The 19,792-nt window shown below is 42.0% G+C and overlaps 2 protein-coding genes across 3 annotated transcripts in view; both read right to left on the bottom strand.

The window, feature by feature from the left end:
• The window catches only part of trmt10b (tRNA methyltransferase 10B), a 50,150-nt gene that overhangs the window by 14,149 nt on the left and 16,209 nt on the right, over nt 1-19,792 (bottom strand). The window lies entirely within an intron of this gene.
• On the bottom strand, nt 1,736-18,563 carry LOC306992321 (uncharacterized protein). 2 transcript variants are annotated; one of them, XM_079601054.1, is made up of 7 exons: nt 18,354-18,563; nt 17,263-17,394; nt 12,674-12,836; nt 4,908-4,940; nt 2,866-4,819; nt 2,614-2,745; nt 1,748-2,440 (listed from the first exon to the last, which is right to left on the bottom strand). In XM_079601054.1, exons 5-7 carry the CDS (start codon nt 4,700-4,702, stop codon nt 2,220-2,222), a joined length of 2,190 nt encoding a protein of 729 aa, XP_079457180.1. In that variant the 5' UTR covers nt 4,703-4,819; nt 4,908-4,940; nt 12,674-12,836; nt 17,263-17,394; nt 18,354-18,563; the 3' UTR covers nt 1,748-2,219. The 2 variants fall into 2 exon arrangements, with proteins under 2 accessions (XP_079457179.1, XP_079457180.1); XM_079601053.1 differs by lacking the exons at nt 12,674-12,836; nt 17,263-17,394; nt 18,354-18,563 and adding an exon at nt 8,267-8,330 and having other exon boundaries at nt 1,736-2,440.

The following is a 19,792-nucleotide window of genomic DNA, read 5'->3' as shown; positions in this document are numbered from 1 at the left end:
CCCTCCTCCCTCTTTTCATCCTCTTTACCTTCCCTCCTCCCTCTTTCCATCCTCTTTACCTTCCCTCCTCCCTCTTTTCATCCTCTTTACCTTCCCTCCTCCCTCTTTTCATCCTCTTTACCTTCACTCCTCCCTCTTTCCATCCTCTTTACCTTCCCTCCTCCCTCTTTTCATCCTCTTTACCTTCCCTCCTCCCTCTTTTCATCCTCTTTACCTTCCCTCCTCCCTCTTTCCATCATCTTTACCTTCCCTCCTCCCTCTTTCCATCCTCTTTACCTTCCCTCCTCCCTCTTTCCATCCTCTTTACCTTCCCTCCTCCCTCTTTCCATCCTCTTTACCTTCCCTCCTCCCTCTTTTCATGCTCTTTACCTTCCCTCCTCCCTCTTTTCATCCTCTTTACCTTCCCTCCTCCCTCTTTTCATCCTCTTTACCTTCCCTCCTCCCTCTTTTCATCCTCTTTACCTTCCCTCCTCCCTCTTTCCATCCTCTTTACCTTCCCTCCTCCCTCTTTCCATCCTCTTTACCTTCACTCCTCCCTCTTTTCATGCTCTTTACCTTCACTCCTCCCTCTTTTCATCCTCTTTACCTTCCCTCCTCCCTCTTTTCATCCTCTTTACCTTCCCTCCTCCCTCTTTTCATCCTCTTTACCTTCCCTCCTCCCTCTTTCCATCCTCTTTACCTTCACTCCTCCCTCTTTCCATCCTCTTTACCTTCACTCCTCCCTCTTTCCATCCTCTTTACCTTCACTCCTCCCTCTTTCCATCCTCTTTACCTTCCCTCCTCCCTCTTTCCATCCTCTTTACCTTCCCTCCTCCCTCTTTCCATCCTCTTTACCTTCCCTCCTCCCTCTTTTCATGCTCTTTACCTTCCCTCCTCCCTCTTTTCATGCTCTTTACCTTCACTCCTCCCTCTTTTCATCCTCTTTACCTTCCCTCCTCCCTCTTTCCATCCTCTTTACCTTCCCTCCTCCCTCTTTCCATCCTCTTTACCTTCACTCCTCCCTCTTTTCATGCTCTTTACCTTCACTCCTCCCTCTTTTCATCCTCTTTACCTTCCCTCCTCCCTCTTTCCATCCTCTTTACCTTCCCTCCTCCCTCTTTTCATCCTCTTTACCTTCCCTCCTCCCTCTTTTCATCCTCTTTACCTTCCCTCCTCCCTCTTTCCATCCTCTTTACCTTCCCTCCTCCCTCTTTCCATCCTCTTTACCTTCCCTCCTCCCTCTTTTCATCCTCTTTACCTTCCCTCCTCCCTCTTTTCATCCTCTTTACCTTCACTCCTCCCTCTTTCCATCCTCTTTACCTTCACTCCTCCCTCTTTCCATCCTCTTTACCTTCCCTCCTCCCTCTTTCCATCCTCTTTACCTTCACTCCTCCCTCTTTCCATCCTCTTTACCTTCACTCCTCCCTCTTTCCATCCTCTTTACCTTCCCTCCTCCCTCTTTCCATCCTCTTTACCTTCACTCCTCCCTCTTTTCATCCTCTTTACCTTCACTCCTCCCTCTTTTCATCCTCTTTACCTTCACTCCTCCCTCTTTTCATCCTCTTTACCTTCACTCCTCCCTCTTTCCATCCTCTTTACCTTCACTCCTCCCTCTTTTCATCCTCTTTACCTTCCCTCCTCCCTCTTTCCATCCTCTTTACCTTCACTCCTCCCTCTTTTCATCCTCTTTACCTTCACTCCTCCCTCTTTTCATCCTCTTTACCTTCACTCCTCCCTCTTTCCATCCTTTTTACCTTCCCTCCTCCCTCTTTTCATCCTCTTTACCTTCACTCCTCCCTCTTTCCATCCTCTTTACCTTCACTCCTCCCTCTTTCCATCCTCTTTACCTTCACTCCTCCCTCTTTCCATCCTCTTTACCTTCACTCCTACCCTTTTTATTCTCTTTACCTTCACTCCTCCCTCTTTTCATCCAGCAGCCGATGTCCAACACACCTAATCACTCTTCCCAGTTGTTTTATCATCTTTACATTCTCCCATCCCTCTATGACAGAAATATCACAAAGTTTAACATGACGTTTCATCCAACTTCATTGTAACTGAACAAAAAAAACTGAATAATGAAAATTAACTATCTTACTATCCTCTCCTTCATTAGCCTTCTTATACTCCAACTTTTCACTTCTAATTCGGTTTCATTCTATCCTCAAAATATTTCTACACTTTAGCTCTATTTCTTACAAAAAAAGCATAATGTGCAAAGTGTTGGTGTTTGTGCCTCCCTACAAACCACCCTTTCTTTTAAGAGTCGTGATCCTGTTCCGCACATAATTTTTCACACCAGTCCATGTTCGCTGCTTCAAAGCTTCTGGCTCTGCGTGAATGCATCTTTCACAGTCTTGCTTACCAGGAACTTTGCATGTCTTGATGAACTTCATCATGTGTCTCTCTACTGCTTTTACCTCACTGTCCTCCCATTTCTTTTTTGGAGCGTTTGAAGAACCTATGAAATAATTAAAAAGTAAATTCTCATTACAACTAAATCGGTAAGTAAAGACCAAATCAAGACTGTGTCTTAATGTGTAGATTTTTTTCTTTTGGCTGGATATTGCTGCATGGAGCTAATTCATGTTTATTTGATTATTGTTGTTTGTGCAATGTAGAGATTTTTCTTACATTGATCCTCCTGTGAAACAGATTGATCAGATTGAACAGGTTGATCAGTCTCTGCTGGTGCTGTTGTCTGAGATAGGTCACTGCAATCCTCCTCATCACTTGACATGGAATCACCTTGGGCCTCAAGTTGCTCTAATTGACAAAAAAAATAACACTTTATTGCTTATACTTAGCATCTGTGACATAATTATATACATCATTTAGCAAATATATACAGCACAAATACACACAGACAGTCCAAGTATACTCAACCATTTGGGTCGATTTCAATGTCATCAAGTTTCTTTCCTTTGTAGTCAGACAGTGTTCCTTTCTCCATGGCCATTAGGACTTTACTCATTTTTGCCAGCTGCAGTGTTCCCTCTGGTAACCGGTAATACTGTCTGTGGATTCTGATATCGTGACCAAGGAAATCAGCCAGTTGGTCTGCTTCATTCTCATCAAGATTAAGAATTTTAGACATGGTTGCTATGTGTTTCCTGAGCCTAGTTGATGACAGTGCTTCAGGGTTCTTTATGCCACATTCGCAAGCAGCTTTGTTGATGCACTCTCCTCCTCTGTAGGCAGACAATGCTCCACATCTGCCAAACATAAAGGGATTCTCTGCTGGAACACCACAAAGCTCACGCGTTTCAACGAGCAGCTCCATGGCAGAAACCATGGAAGGCTTGAGAAGCACAGGAACCTTTCTCCCTCGTTTACCACGGATCTCAACTCTTGTGAAGTGGAGACACAGCTTCCTCTCAAACTCAGACAGACAGATGGCAATGTCTTCGTGTAGCTCAGAAGTGTCCCTGCTTTTAAAAGCTGACAAAAGCATCCGGGATACTTCACCTTCTCTCCTTCGGTTGAACAGGATGACCTGGGACAGCGTGACCTTGGCTAGAGCAGTGTAGCTGTCAGCAGAAGGGCAAGATCTGAGCTTACTTAGGAGCCCATTGTGTTTCTTTTCAAGATGTGTGTGCAGGACTCTGACATCCTGAGTGAAAGGAATGATCTGTGGTGTGTTCCACTTGGCTTCTTTCAATGTAGTTATAGCACCAGCAGAAATGTACTCATTCCACCTTGCCTGGTGTATTTTCCTGAAGTCTCGGGCACACTCAGCACGCTCATGATCTCCATACATCATGGCATTGCTCTCAACAATACTAGAGATCTTGTTTAAAGAATGCCCAAGTTTGAGAGCTAAAGAAGGAATGCGGTAGGTGTTTTTCTCTTCATCGTAGCCAGACACAACTTTAACAGCTGCTATGACATGTTTGAAGTTTGCTGGTATGAAGAAGTCTACCATTGTTCTCAGTGGGGTAATCTTCCTTGCTTCAAGAAGAAGTCTGCCTACTTCTCTCATCTTCTGTCTGATGTAGTCATGTTTGGTCACATCAGACCCCATCCTGTTGAACATGTGCTCCCCCAGCTGCATGATGCATCTGTCAGTATGAACTACACGCGAAACTTCATCATAGTTCATAAAGGACAGTATTTTCTTGAACCCTTTGCTCACTTCTAAGCCGACTGGTGTGTTTAGAGCACACAGAGATCGAACTCTTTTCCTGCCCTTGGCATCATCATCTTTAGGTTTCAGGGGACAGTTTTTGATATGTTTCCAAAGGCTACGCTTGTTATAAAGCCCTTGGCAGTAAATGCAATGAATGAATTCTTTGGCTCTTTGTCTATATTTTGGACGGTAGCAGGCAATCATCTCCCCATGTCCTTGTCTCACCACATCTGTGTTGTGGGCAAAGTTGCCCCTTTTTCTAAGGAGGTTTAACTGGACTCGTCTTTCTTTGGAATGTTTTGGAAATGCTACTGCCTTTACAACCCCCATTTCGTTGCGATGGACAAATTCAAGGTGTCTTGCCATTTTTGAATATGGCTTAGAGCAATAAAGGCAATACTGCTTCTTGTTGTATGTCTTGCGTTCCTGCTTTGGTGATGGCATTGACTGAATAAAAGTTTTATCACCAGATAAGGTGTTTGTCTCTTTAGATTGGCATTTCATCTTTTTTGGTGATGGTACTGTCATAGATTGATCAGATGAACTACCTGCCTCGTTGGGAGATGTTGGATGTATCAAAGCACTTTTGACCATGTCATGTCCAGAAGAACTACCATCCGATTCATCTGAGCTGATTTTTGGTATGTAGTCAACATCGCTGTAGTCTGTGACATCGCTGTAATCTGTTTCACAGTCGGCACTTCCTGAACACTGAATGAGAGAATTTAACACTTACTCATGACAGTGGTTCCTGTAACATTACATTTCATCATATTGCAGAGAGCAAAGTCATAATTACCTGTCTTTTTCTTGATGGCCTTAAAGAGGATATCTGGAAAAAGGAGAAATACAAACAAATATAAATAATATACAATTTCATATAATCTATTGTTAGTTCTACCAGTGCAATACACCCCGACCATCCCAATAATTCAGCAAATGAATCTACCCACCTCCCTTAATGAGAGTGTCCCAGACACCTGTGATGAGTGAACCACAGGTGTTGATGCAGCACAAGGTGAAGATACGGGGGGAGCAGGCGAGGATGAGGATGATGAAGGCAGTGCAGGAGAAGGCGATGAGGGCTGCGCAGGCGAGGCTGTTGGTGACGTGGGTGGCGCAGGAGAAGGCGATGAGGGCTGCGCAGGCGAGGATGATGGTGACGTGGGTGGCGCAGGAGAAGGCGATGAGGGCTGCGCAGGCGAGGCTGTTGGTGACGTGGGTGGCGCAGGAGAAGGCGATGAGGGCTGCGCAGGCGAGGCTGTTGGTGACGTGGGTGGCGCAGGAGAAGGCGATGAGGGCTGCGCAGGCGAGGCTGTTGGTGACGTGGGTGGCGCAGGAGAAGGCGATGAGGGCTGCGCAGGCGAGGCTGTTGGTGACGTGGGTGGCGCAGGAGAAGGCGATGAGGGCTGCGCAGGCGAGGCTGTTGGTGACGTGGGTGGCGCAGGAGAAGGCGATGAGGGCTGCGCAGGCGAGGCTGTTGGTGACGTGGGTGGCGCAGGAGAAGGCGATGAGGGCTGCGCAGGCGAGGCTGTTGGTGACGTGGGTGGCGCAGGAGAAGGCGATGAGGGCTGCGCAGGCGAGGCTGTTGGTGACGTGGGTGGCGCAGGAGAAGGCGATGAGGGCTGCGCAGGCGAGGCTGTTGGTGACGTGGGTGGCGCAGGAGAAGGCGATGAGGGCTGCGCAGGCGAGGATGATGGTGACGTGGGTGGCGCAGGAGAAGGCGATGAGGGCTGCGCAGGCGAGGATGATGGTGACGTGGGTGGCGCAGGAGAAGGCGATGAGGGCTGCGCAGGCGAGGCTGTTGGTGACGTGGGTGGCGCAGGAGAAGGCGATGAGGGCTGCGCAGACGAGGATGTTGGTGATGTGGGTGGCGCAGGAGAAGGCGATGAGGGCTGCGCAGGCGAGGATGTTGGTGACGTGGGTGGAGCAGGAGAAGGCGATGAGGGCTGCGCAGGCGAGGATGATGGTGACGTGGGTGGCGCAGGAGAAGGCGATGAGGGCTGCGCAGGCGAGGCTGTTGGTGACGTGGGTGGCGCAGGAGAAGGCGATGAGGGCTGCGCAGGCGAGGCTGTTGGTGACGTGGGTGGCGCAGGAGAAGGCGATGAGGGCTGCGCAGGCGAGGATGATGGTGACGTGGGTGGAGCAGGAGGTGGTGACGGTGATGAGGACAGGGCAGGATGGCATGAGGTAGATGAGGCCACTATACAAGTGGACAAAGCACAGGGTGCCGATGAAGAGGGTGCATCAGATGTGGATGCGACTGAGGATGACTGTCTTGATTGAAACCGCTTCTGCAGATATATAAAGAGCTATTTAGCTTAAACAAGAATAAAATGTACATTAACAATATTGAAAACTGTAGCAGCCATATAAGATAAGAAAAAACACTGTAGGGGTGAACAAAAAAAATAAAGAAACATGTTTTGCACATTTCAAAGCAAAGATCGTTAATAAGATAATAAAACTCTTAAAAAACAAACATTTATACAAACTTTACATACAAATTGTGACAATAGTCACGTTAATAGTTACATTGGTTCATACATTAAAACTGTAAACCAATAACTAGTTAAAGGATTAGTTCACTTCAGAATTAAAATTTCCTGATAATTTACTCACCCTCACATTATCCAAGATGTCCATGTCTTTCTTTAGTGGAAAAGAAATTAAGTTTTTTGAGGAAAACATTCCAGGATTTTTCTCCATATAATGGACTTCAATGGTCCACCGGGTCAAAGGTCCAGATGTGAGTTTCAGTGCAGCTTCAAAGTCTCAACACGATCCAGCCGAGGAATAAGAGACTTATCTAGACAAACCATTTGCCATTTTATAACAAAATAAACATTTATATACCACAAATGCCCGTCTTGCACTAGCTCTGATGCCCCACACATTACGTAATCACGATAAAAGGTCACGCGGAAGGCAGGCGAAAGTACCAACCTAGTGTTTACAAAGAGAACGTGCAAAGACTAAGACAAACGCCATTTCAGACGATTTTGAAGATGGAGGAGAGTTTTTCGGCCTATCCTACCTTTTTGAACTGGAACACGCATGACCTTTCAACCTGATGAAGTAATGTGTGGCGCATCGCAGAGCTAGTGCAAGACGAGCATTTGTGGTTTAAAAGTATATAAATGTTTATTTTGTTATGGCGGCTAGTTTGTCTAGATAACACTCTTATTCCTCAGGAGTAAGGAATTACTTTTCTTATTCTTATCGCTGCATTGAAACTCACATTTGGACCTGAAACTGTTGGACCCCATTGAAGTCACTATATGGAGAAAAATATCCTCTTCTCCTGGAATGTTTTCCTCAAAAACAGTTATTTATATTCCATTAAAGAAAGAAAGACATGAACATCTTGGATGATGTGAGGGTGAGTAAATTATCAGGAACTTTTTAATCCTGAAGTTAACTACTCCTTTAACTAGCAGAGGTTGGTAGCAAGGCGCTACATTTTACTCCATAGCATCCTTCGGATGAGACGTTAAACCGAGGTCCTGACTCTCTGTGGTCATTAAAAATCCCACTGCACTTCTGGTAAAGAGTAGAGGTGTAACTCCAGTGTCCTGGAGTCCAGAACGAACGGCTTCGGAAGGTGAGGTAAACTAACAGACAGCATACCCTGAAGACCCAGATTAATTAATTGTTTCTGTTTCTCATAATTTATCCTTTTGCAATTTTTTTCTTATTCTAAATGCAATCAACATTTGATGTGTTTGGGGAATTTGGCTAACATTTTACATTTTAAATACATTCTGCTGAAATGAACGAAATGACTCGAAAAATTATTTGTTCATTTTGATGAACGAGATTCAAATATCCGAGTCAGTAAAATGATCCGAACTTCCGACTACTATTACACACGTGTGCTGGATGAAGTGGATATGCACCTACAATCAACTAAAACCAAACCTGTAAATGCATCCTATGGTTTCCCAGTGATAAAGATCTTTTCTAGTTGAACACCTGAGCAGTCAGTGGCTGCCTGTGTTGCGCGTTCATTATTTTGGGGGCAGAGCAATGAAGGGAGGAGTGTGTTTGAGTGTCGATTTCAAATATCAACAGTGTTTCTCAGAAATCACTTACTGCACTTTTAACTAGCTGGCAGTAAACATCAGTAGATAGTTGCTTCATGTATGACATGGTTACCATTTTATTCCTTGATGTTCTTGCTTTGACTGACTGCTCATGTGGACCATTGCTGTTCACCATGTCCAATTCAGGAGAGGAATGAGAAGCTGCACAATGGGGCTGGATATCAGAAAAGAAAGCAGTGTATATCAAATTCAGGATATTTGTAAAGGACAGAAAAACTTTGTTCACATTCATTCCTCTAGCTGTCCTACAATTTATCCATCATTCCTTTCACACACAACTCTATGCTAAAAGAGTCAATAATATAATGATATAATAATAATATAATGATACAGAGGTTTTGAAGTGGACTTACCGATTTCTGCGGGCCCAAACTGCTGGCTGGCTTTTTATCAGTGGATTCTGCTGATGCTTGATTTAAAGGCTTGAGAAATATGAGACCACAATCACATGGTAACTAATCAGAATGAGAGTAAAAGATTATCATGAATTTACTGATTACTGATCAATCTCTTTAGCATTTTCTTGATAGTACCTTGATTCGCCATGGCCAATCTGAGTCTCCATAATTGTAAGTGATTTCCTCCCCTGGTAGAATGTCTCGTACAGCAAAGAGACAAAGGTGAGGTTTTCTGCTCACTTCAACGGTTCTCATTTTGCAAGTAGGATTTCTGGTCTCATCGTTGACAAGTCTTCCCAAGGACGTGTCTTCTTTAGATGCATCCATGCTACAAAGACATAACATTTCCACTCAAGACTTGTAATCTTAGTATGCTAGACATTTTTATATATATATGTATTATACACATTTTTATAACTGGTTCTGAGCTCCAGTCCTGGAAACCCACCGCTCTGTATATGTTGTATGTGTTTTAATACAAGTACTCGTGTTTAAATTCACCTTATTCAGATGATCAGTCATCATCAGAACACGGCTCTATTAACTCAACTGAGTATGTCAGGTGAAGGAGACATACAGAATGTGCAGAGAGGAGGGTCTGAGAACTAGCCTGGTAATACCAGACTCTGCTACTTCACTTTGCTTCGTAGACAGAGTCTGGAATGGCATAATAGAGAAGTGTTTTCTCTCTCGCTAGGGGGCACTTGTCTGAAGTTTAAAATCATTGGTTACCCGTAAGCCAATCAGATAAGTTTAGTTAGGACGTATGTTATGCGCCTGTTAGTGTTGTCACGGTACCAAAATTTCAGTATTCGGTACCGATACCTGTGAAAATCCACGGTTCTCGGTACCAATTTCGGTACCAAAGCTAATTTTGATTAAATTTGCATATATTAAAGTGTATATCCATTTGTTAGATAACATTAGATAAAATGACCTAACATCAGTTATACACTGAAGCAATTATTCTCCTTGGGGTAATTTAAAAATGTAGCCTACTAATACATTTTTAAAATCAAAAGTTGTAAAAGTGTTTGTATTAAATAACATTCACAAACATACATTAATGTTGTAAAAATATATTGTTCACTCAATGTGTTGATGTTAGATAAGGCATTAAGTAATGTTAATGAATGGTATCTCAATGTAGTGTTACCAACTAAACAGGAGATAAAACCTGTCCTTTTATTTAATCCAAAACTGCGTTCATATTTAAAAGGCCTTTTAAACGAGATACAACCGCACACGATACCACTTTAGGGGCCGTTCACATATCGCGTTTTATGCGCGTGCAAATTCAGTGAGAAGCACTTCAATGCATCTCAACAGGTCATGTGACAAAAACCAGCGGTCTTTCCGTAACAACATGGAAAGCTCAGCCGAACAGCTGTACAGGGCGGCTTTTTATTTCTCATCTCAATGAATATATCTAGTAGTAAAGCTAATGCAAGGGCTAGAAATCAATACATTTTTTGATGATACTTCCTCGTCATCATGGAGAGCGCAGTTTGCACCGCTTTCTCCTTTCCACAAGCGCGTGCTTTCCTGTTGCGTCTGCCGTTGCTATGCAACCATGAACAGAGGCGTGCCTGGAAAACGAATTTGCACGCGCAAAAAACCCGCGCTGTGAACGGCTCTTTCCTCCTTTCTGGTCAACAAGTGGATTCAGAGAAACCGCATTAGCAGCGCTGCCGGTCGCATATCTCAGTGTGTTTATGAAGAGGACGCAACTGTGTACCGTTCGGACAGCGCGTCAAGAACCGGATCAATCCGATACTTCGGTACCACCGGTACTTAAGAAAAGCTGGTACCGTAACCATTTAATTTTTTTAGTACCGAAATGGTACCGAAGTACCGGGTCTTTTGACAACACTAGCGCCTGTACAGCCACATCGAACCACAGACATCATGCATCGAACTCAAATCTATGATCGAACTTCCACTGTAAACCTGCTGTAAACACATGATGATGCGAGCGAAATACCGGAGTGAACATGGCTGTAAACGACTTTTGCAGATTAGGCGTCGTTAATCTCCGCATCCACGGTACAATCACGGCCTCTAAACTTATTTTTGACAGAGTGAAACAAGAAAATATTTGTAGCCAACTCTCAAATTTAGGATTATATCTTTTAAACACAGCCAGTGCCGCTGCTAGCCATTTCGGTGCCCTAAGCATAATTCCTTTATGATGTGCTCTACCCCGAGAAGCTTCATGAGGCACACGCGCGCGGTCTCTTGCTCGCTCTCCCTCTCTGCCGTGCACGCGCAACGCGGTTTGGAGCACAGTCTCTGTCTCGCGGGCGCGATCGCTCTAGATTCCGGAGATTTTAACTAATTCGCGGGCGTCAGTGAGCCGCTATCAATATGCGGGAGACTCCCGGAAACACTATTTTTTTGGTGCCCCTTCAGCTCTTGGTTCCCTACGCACAGCGCGTGGTGGGAGCGGCGGCACTGGTTCTCTATAACAGAGCGAATTGCATCCCGTGTCTCGTTTCGGTTTTCGATTTCTCTAACCTACAATGTAAAACTCGGCGCTTAGCGTCTACGTCACGGCTCTCAGCCCGCACTCTGTTCGTTGATTGGTCCGGCAGTCCGAAGGCCGGTGGAAAACTGAAAGATAGGCCGCTATCTCAGACTGACTACAGGAGCGAAATGAAATTAGTGGAAGTAGGAAGTCTGACGTAGTCAGGCTATCTGAGAACCACTGATCTATATGATAGTTCACTGCAGCATCCTCTCAGTTCTCAGATAAACGCATCTAAAATTTACCATTTTGTTCTCTTTTGCGAATACAGGAAAAACAAATATTGATTACTCAAGGAAACTGCACTCAGTACTCTTCGTGTCAGTTCATGGTGAATTTTAAGTATTAGGGTGTGTTCACACCTGGCATGTTTGTTTAGACCGTTAGTGCTGTTCATTTGAATAAGTGTGAACGCTGCCATCTGAACTAGGGCTGCACGATATGAGGAAAAGCTGCGATGTGCGATAACATTGTTTAATATTGCGATAACGATATGACTTGCGATAAATGTGATTGTTAACTATACTGTTCCCATGTCTTAGTGCTTTAATAGGTTCTTTGCGTGATAGGTCAAACGTTTATTACCTGCCTGGTTCAGAATACACGATTTTAGCGTGATTTTGGCACGATCCGTTTGACGTATGGGTGTCGTGGTGATTCGTAATAACGACAACGGGCGTCGGGACGCAAGATTTGATCGTTTCATCTCGTATAGTGTCACAGTGGGCGACAACCTACGTCGCGTCTGCGATGCTTCACGACAGAAAGACTATAGCATGTTTAATTCTTTAACGGTCCTCCACGACGGGTTGAATATGTGAGCGAGGCGAGACGTGAGTGAGTGCAATAGTGAGTGTGTGTGTACGCCAGTGAGCGTGTGAGCGTATGTGTGTGTGTGTGCGTGCGTGAGTGAGCGAGCGAGTGAGCGAGGGACAGTGAGTGTGTGTGTTTGTGTGTCTGTGCGTGCGAGTGAATGTTTGCGAGTGAATGTGTGTGTGTGACGGCACGCGATGACTGGTCGGAAAGCAACGTGTAGTCTGACATGTTTCTTGTCCACGACAAGATTTTAGGAGTCAAAAACGTGTAAGTTAGTGCTAATCTGAACCAGGCATTATTCATCGTGTCAGCCTGTCTGTTGCGATGTGTTCATCGCCGGAGTTCATATCGCGATGACGATGAAAATTCGATGTATCGTTCAGCCCTAATCTGAACCCTGGTGCCACCAAACAAACTGACCGAGACGCTGAAAAAATGTGTCTCAGTTGGCTTCCAAACGAACTCTGGTGCAGTTCGAATGAAATATTAACGTAACATGGACCAGAGACATGTAAACAACCAAAAACAGGAAGATGTGACCCTAAAAGGACAGACTGGTCAAGCATAACATGTTTGACGATAGAAATGCCAATCTGAACATTAAGCGTACACGGACCAAACGAACCAAGCGAACAGAACTACAGGCATGAACTAAGTATTTTACAGTTCCAGATATTTTAGCATCCCTACTACATCAATCCAACAGTTCTATACTCACCACCAATTTTTGCCATGCCACTGAAAATCAAACAGGAACGTGTTCTCAGCTTCAGTGTAGTGTTCAGTTCGGTCAAGACTCTCCTGTGAACTCAGAAGTTCACCTCTGTATTCAAGAACAAAATCACCTCTGAAGAAAGCTCCAGCGGTGAAAACTCCACGACCTAAAGAGGAGAAATAGCTTCAGTTTCTTTAATGTCAACTATTATTTTGATTATTACTAAAAGTTCTCAACCATATTATGTACATTATATGATGTAAAAGGGAAATTACTGAAGGAAAATAGTCAATAGCCAGGCTAATCTCGAAGCATGCTTTGCTTTTTTTACTTTACATTATACTTTTAAGTCTTAAAAGTATACAGTTAAAATGTACTCAATTTTTTTTAGACAATCAATATTATCATGGCTATATATTGTTTAGAACAGAGTGCTGAAGTGATGACGTATTTTTGCAGACCAACCGGGTAGTTCACCTCCCCTGGTTCCCTCCACAAAAACCTTATAGGATTTGCAGAAAATAAGCTAAAGTTAGTCTATAAACTACACCACAGTTGCAAAACTTCAACTTCCTTATGATGAAGGTTCAACAACTCATCTAGAATGTGTCTGTGTTGCATTAATTTAAAAAACAATTATGTTTGTTTATTATTTGCATCTCTTTCGGATAGTTTTCTTTGTGGTATATGGATGTTTTATTTGGCTTCTATAGTTTAGATAAAAGTATAGAGGGTTTTTTTGTTGTTGTTGATAAATGTGCCTACAGGAACTCTAAAGCTTTAAGATCCATCTCCCTTTGTAATATATATAATGTTTTTGCATTCTTATAATGCATGTTGACTGATTGTGTGCCGTGTACATCCTTTAATCTACCTGTATAGAATAGTTTGCAAGAGTGCGATTATAAACACAACGAGGCTGTAAAAGTGACTAGATGAGTTTATCTGTTCAGTTGATGGTGTTTAATGTCCCAGACAACTTGTCTCCCATTTAGACGCTTGTTAGCAACTGTCTTTTACAAGACAAGTAAAGGCTTTTTTTTTAAAACACACAAGAGAGCATTACTGAGGTATTTTATGTTGTAGAATAAACGTGATGTTTACTTGCACACCGATACGCTGATAAAAAACAACAAACAAAAAACACCTTATTGAAATAATCCATTCTGCCGTGCAAAGGCAAAGGACTGTGACTTAAATTGTGGTCGAAAATTCGTTATTTTTGGCACAATCGAGACCTCCTTTATCATGTGGATAAGTATCTTGAGTCAATTATATTGTTTTTTCAAAAAAAAGAATGGGTTGTCTTAACAGTAATTTCAAAAAGCCCACGAGAAACCAAGGCAGAACACCGTAACTCCAGTTACCGCTCTTTGGCTTTGTTTTGCAACGCTCAAATTGAGTTACGGTACTCTGCCTTTGTGTAGCCGCCCGTCAATATGAAGATACTGTGCCGGTGTTCTATCAAATAATGCCACCTATCAGATTGTACAGTGTTCTGCCTTTGTTTTACTGTCCATTAAAATTGTATTACAGTGTAGCCTGTGCACTTGGTACAGCTTCCATCAGTCCCTGTAGCTTCTGATGTCCCCAGAGCTTAGTCCTGCACAAACGCGGTCAGAACATTTAGTACGGTCTAAACCCACTCCATTGACAAACGTGCGATATCGATCGCGAAGGATATGACAGAAAAATTACACATGCCGTAGCAGATGAATACAACAAAGAACTAAAGCCCCGCCTCACCCAGATCGGGTACCGGACCTGGTTAAAACATTCATGCATCTAGCTGGCAGAGAGCCAAAACTGCACAGACGCCTTTAGCACCGCCCTGAACACCGTCGAGCCAACGCTGGACTAATAGCCTATGTCACAGGGAGTGATAATATAATGAAGCAACAAGTGCTGGTGCATACAACATCAGACCAGCTGTTACGCGAGTTATACCTACAATCACAGCGTCTGGAATAAATCCGCGGGACGAGCAAAGTGCACCACCACAATAACAGGGCAGACAGCTGAAACCACCACACACTGAAAAGACGCAGAACACAGAAGGTTGTGCTATAAATGCATTAGTCGTCGAGGTAGTCCAGAACGCACTCCCCACTTTCAGTCCCAAAGGGGAAATGGCATTCGTAATTTTCATGAACATACAAGGAGCGCGACACCTTCGAACACAAATCTCGGGAACCGCCTGTGATAAAGGGGTTATCTCAATGTTGAAGTGTATGCGTCTTTTAGATCCACCGCTATAAACCAGTCCCCGGGTCGAATGTGCGCAACGATCTGTTTTATCATTTTGAATGCGCTTAGCAAGTCTTATGTCACTCGATACCATACTCTTTACCACAATGGAGGTATTTTGTCATGTCTAATGTATTAATAATGCCATCAGAATGCAACCAAAGCACAGGATAGTAGGGGTGTAACGGTACATGTATTCGTACCGGACCGTTTCGGTACAGGACTTTCGGTACGGTGCACATGTGCACCGAATGCAATCTGTCACGTAAATTAGGCTAGTTTTGTGTGCAGAACATACGTCCATTCCGAGTTTCCACACGAACATATTAAGTGTCGGAAGTCTCCGCGTTGCACTGATTAAATCTGATCAATCGTTTTTGTGATTCAAATACATGTAAAAATTACCATAACATCTGTCTTCCTGTGTGCGGAAATTTGTTTATGTTGCTGTGACAACGAAACACGTGCAAGCGCGCCTGTGTTAAGAGCGCTGATGCGCTCATCTGTGGACATTTCCGACTGCCTTTCTGTTAAAAGCGGGCTTTCCACACAAACAAACGTACATGTGTCATTAGTATGAGAAAAAAAATTTGGATTTTAACTCTCGGGTCGGGCTCGGACATAAATATCGCATAAATAAAGATCACCACATACACGGCACGCTCGCTTTAGCCCAGCCTCTTGCTAGCTAGTGTCACGGCCAATATTGGTTTGAGAGTATTTTATTAGTGGAGAACTTTGCAGCAGTATTTTATTTCTTATTCTTTTTTTATTTTATATATTTTTTATTTATTAGCCTAACGTTATATTTTATTAAAAAGTGTGTTTAAAAAAAGTGTAAACAAATTGTTAAAAAAAAGTTTATAGTAAACAACCAGCATTTTAATGTTTTGCATTTCTTTCCCTTACTGTACCGAAAATGAACCGAACCGTGACTTTAAAACCGAGGTACGTACCGAACCGTGATTTTTGCGTACCGTTACACCCCTACAGGATAGTAATAAGTAGATGGTTATAAGTAATTGTAAATCATACAAATTAAATGCCATGATCACTAGATTTTATACAGCTGTTACTATAATTATTTTGTTAATGGTGATCAGCAACCAAATATTGATAATGTGGAAGTTACTGCCTTTTGGATGACATCTCACTTGTTGCTGACAATACAAAGGCAGAGTACAGTAACTTTAAAATAGTGGTCAAAAGTCAAGGTTGCGCTCAAGATTTTTTTATGTAAATCATTTTCATTACTAAAACATCTAATTGCAAGATTTCCAGTGTCCTACCTATAATTAATGTAAATTTGGCGGGACAACTAAAAATCTTTAAAGTAATTTTTCTCAGTTCCACACACGAGTTAAGGTCTTTTGCCTTTGTAGGGCAGCACTGTCCTGGTTTACATGCAAACCAATAACCACATAAACCACAAGACTTTATAAGTAAATCAGGTAAATTATCTCAAAACCTAAACATTCGTGTATCTGACTGTGTATTCCATATGTCATGTCAGTTGTGATGTTAAAGGTCAAGTTCTGTATTTTACACTTAAAGCCCTGTTTTCCGATCGTTTCTGACGAAATAGAACGGTTAAGTTTAAAAGACACATGCTGCTGTCCCGAGAATTTTAGGTTTATTTTCTTGGGGCCAAAAATTCTTGGGACAGCAGCATGTGTCAGATGCGATCTGTAAACAGGGCTTTAAGTGTAAAATACCGAACTTGTCCTTTAAATAAAGCCAAGTGTATTCCAGAATTTTAGCGGAAAACTTACATATTCTCCTCTCATGCAGTATCGGATGCAGTATTTTGACTGTACCCCTTCTGCATGAGATGAGAACACATTTTAAGAGTTTCTTGGGTCAAGAAAACACTCGCTCTGTCTGGATGTGCTTAAATCCACAGTATGTAAACTTTCCTGTCACACATCACACATGCTCACTTCAATAAGCCACAGAATGCAGGTGTTTACATGCAAATTTGGAATAAGGGGTAAAAATCTATCTGTGTCGATTGGCTTAAGCCGTTTATGATGACCTTAGTCTGCATTTACATGACCACAAGAACTGTCTGCTTATTATGCAATCGAGTTAAGAATGTGCAAGTAAACATTAACGTTAGGTTGATAGAACTGGAAGTGCAAACATTTAAATGTTGCTGTTTTAGGGCTCATGCCTGCAGAACTCTATTCAGGAATCTTGACTGCACAATAAAAAAATAAAAAATATTTTTCAACTTGTGAAACATGGATATTAGTTGGCCTAATAACCATATGACTCGCCTCACATTAAATTCTCAGTTATGTAGATTAACATGATCACTAAACTGCTTAGTCATAAATACTTGCCTTTATATTTGCTGATGAACTGCTCTTGAAGCCCAGGCTTGTCGGTTTCACAGGCAATGTGGTGCTCAGCGTCCTGCAGAGGTTTTCTACGTCTTTTATTTCCCAGCATGCTGACTTTCTTTCTTGCAATGACTGGAAAAAATTTATAAAAAATATAAGGTGAATGAAATAAACAAGCATATTTAAACAATCTTGTTGATCTTACTGGATTTGTTCACCCAAAAACATACATAATTAACATACAATTACATTAATTGTTGTTCCAAATTAACCTCATGTTGTTCCAAACCTGTGTTGTGTTTTTTCTGTTCAACACTAAAGTATATCTTTATATTATATCACAGAGCTCTATTCAATGACATCACATGTGACCAGTCTACAACAGGCATTTAGATAAAAAAGGGCAATGTCAATGATGCCAAAAACCATTGGTTCTTGTGTGTCCTGTGACCACAATTGACATAAATCTACTGTATATTCATATTTGATTTAAGAGCTACAGCATATGGGAGATTTTCAATAACCAGCTAGATTCATAGGGACTATTTTTAATGTGCTTTTTGTCTGCTTTGGAGCTTGAAACACAATAAAAATACTATAAAATGTCTATGTACCGTCATTGGGCAAAACAATCAATATAAAAATAATTAATAAATAAAAAATAAAAAAACATTCCACTGAATTTTTTTTATAATTGAATAATGTATTACATAAAATAAATAATATATCAAATAATAATGATGTAAAAAATTTGCTATTTGACAACACTTCTGAGAAAAACAATGACATAGTAGACTATCACTGACTCGGTTGTTTTGGTTAATTTGTAGAATCTAAAGAAGTATTATATAAAAAATAATAGCAAAATTATATTTACTGGTCAATGCCTACAAGTAGACAACAAACTTTTTTCCTTATAGCAACAAATCATCAAATGAGAAGCAAGCTCAAATATAAGCGATAAGTAAATAAAACTCTAAGCAAAAAAAATAATTAAACCAATAAAATAAACATACATCCTATTAACTTTCATATTTCTCAATGTATTTAGTTATCTTATCATGCATTTTCAGGACAAGTCTTGATCTCACCTTTCCTGCGTGGTGGAGGGTTGTCGTCTGTTCTATGGTCTGTTTCGCGTCTTGTCACGTGTGCATTTCCCGGGAAAACGCATCCACGCACGGTCGACACTTGCGTAAATGACGTAGTTACGTATTTTGATTTCACGTGTTTTTGTCGTTTCATCACGTGTCGTGTCCATAGACTGTAAAAAAATAGGTCGTGTCCCACAACTACTTCAGAATTTATTTGAGTTAAGATGGGGGAAGGGTGTGGATTATGTCAAGGATCTAAATTAAACTTTAATGTGTACTTTAACAGCATTATCTTCTTTTTATTTCTTTAATAAATTAATGGTATTTTACATTAAAGGGCGAAGAAGCTGCTAGACCTTGTAAAAGTGCTTTAAAAACGCATAGCCACAACAGATTGTCGTCTTTTGAGCAGCACTTCTGATTAAGCTACACGTTATATACCTGTCAGTCTGTTAGTTCATCTCTCTGTCACTGCAGTCAGTCCCAGTGGGGGAGGGCGCGCGCGCGATCAGAGTCAGTGCTGTGGGGGAAGGGCGCCCGCGCGATCAGCGCTGTGGGGGAAGGGCGGCTGATCTCAACATGAGCAGATCTCAGTCAGACTGGCAGTCAGAGGCAGAGCTAGGGCTAGGGTAGGGTTAGGGTTAGGGTTAGGGTTGGATATCCAATGGCTTTTAAAATCAAGTAAGAGCAAAATAAACCTGTAAACAAACATGTAAATGTGTCAGCTTGATTCATGATCATTTTAAACATTTTATTTTCTTTTGTATGACTATACTGCTCTGTCTCTCCCCCTCCCTCCCTCTCTCTCTCTCTCTCTCTCTCTCTCTCTCTCTCTATATATATATATATATATATATATATATACAAGGGCGTAGATTTGGTTTGAACATTGGCGGGGGTTTTTTTTCATGGTATAAATATTGTGGGGGGGGGGGGGGGGTTGTAGGGGTTATCTCCCCCACAAACTACGCCCCTGTATATATATATATATATATATATATATATATATATAGAGAGAGAGAGAGAGAGAGAGAGAGAGAGAGAAAGAGAATGTTTGCTGTAACTCCACTCCTCTAGTATAGTTCTTATCAGTCGCTTTAGTACATTTCTTGAACCTTAAGATTTGCAAACCAGTAAGTGCATTTCTCAAAACAATTTGTACAAACAACAAAACACAATAGATTACCATCAAAAGCCTGTAACTTGCTCAAAATACTAGTACTAAATCAATTAACATATCAGTGTCATCAGAATGACAAGTCCTTGTGTGTCATTGTTTGCAAACAAGAATGTCAAAATGCTTAGTCAGGTTGTCAATATAACTGTACTCTATCAATATTTTCAGAAATAAACTATGATTTTGATGACAATGTTGGAAAATGCATAAGACTGCACTTAATATCTGTATGACACACATGTACGCATTACTCTAGATG

Source organism: Phoxinus phoxinus (assembly GCF_949152265.1).
Source record: "Phoxinus phoxinus genome assembly, chromosome: 2".
In the NCBI taxonomy this organism is placed as follows: Eukaryota; Metazoa; Chordata; class Actinopteri; order Cypriniformes; family Leuciscidae; genus Phoxinus; species Phoxinus phoxinus.
This window is presented reverse-complemented; position numbering and strand designations above follow the sequence as displayed.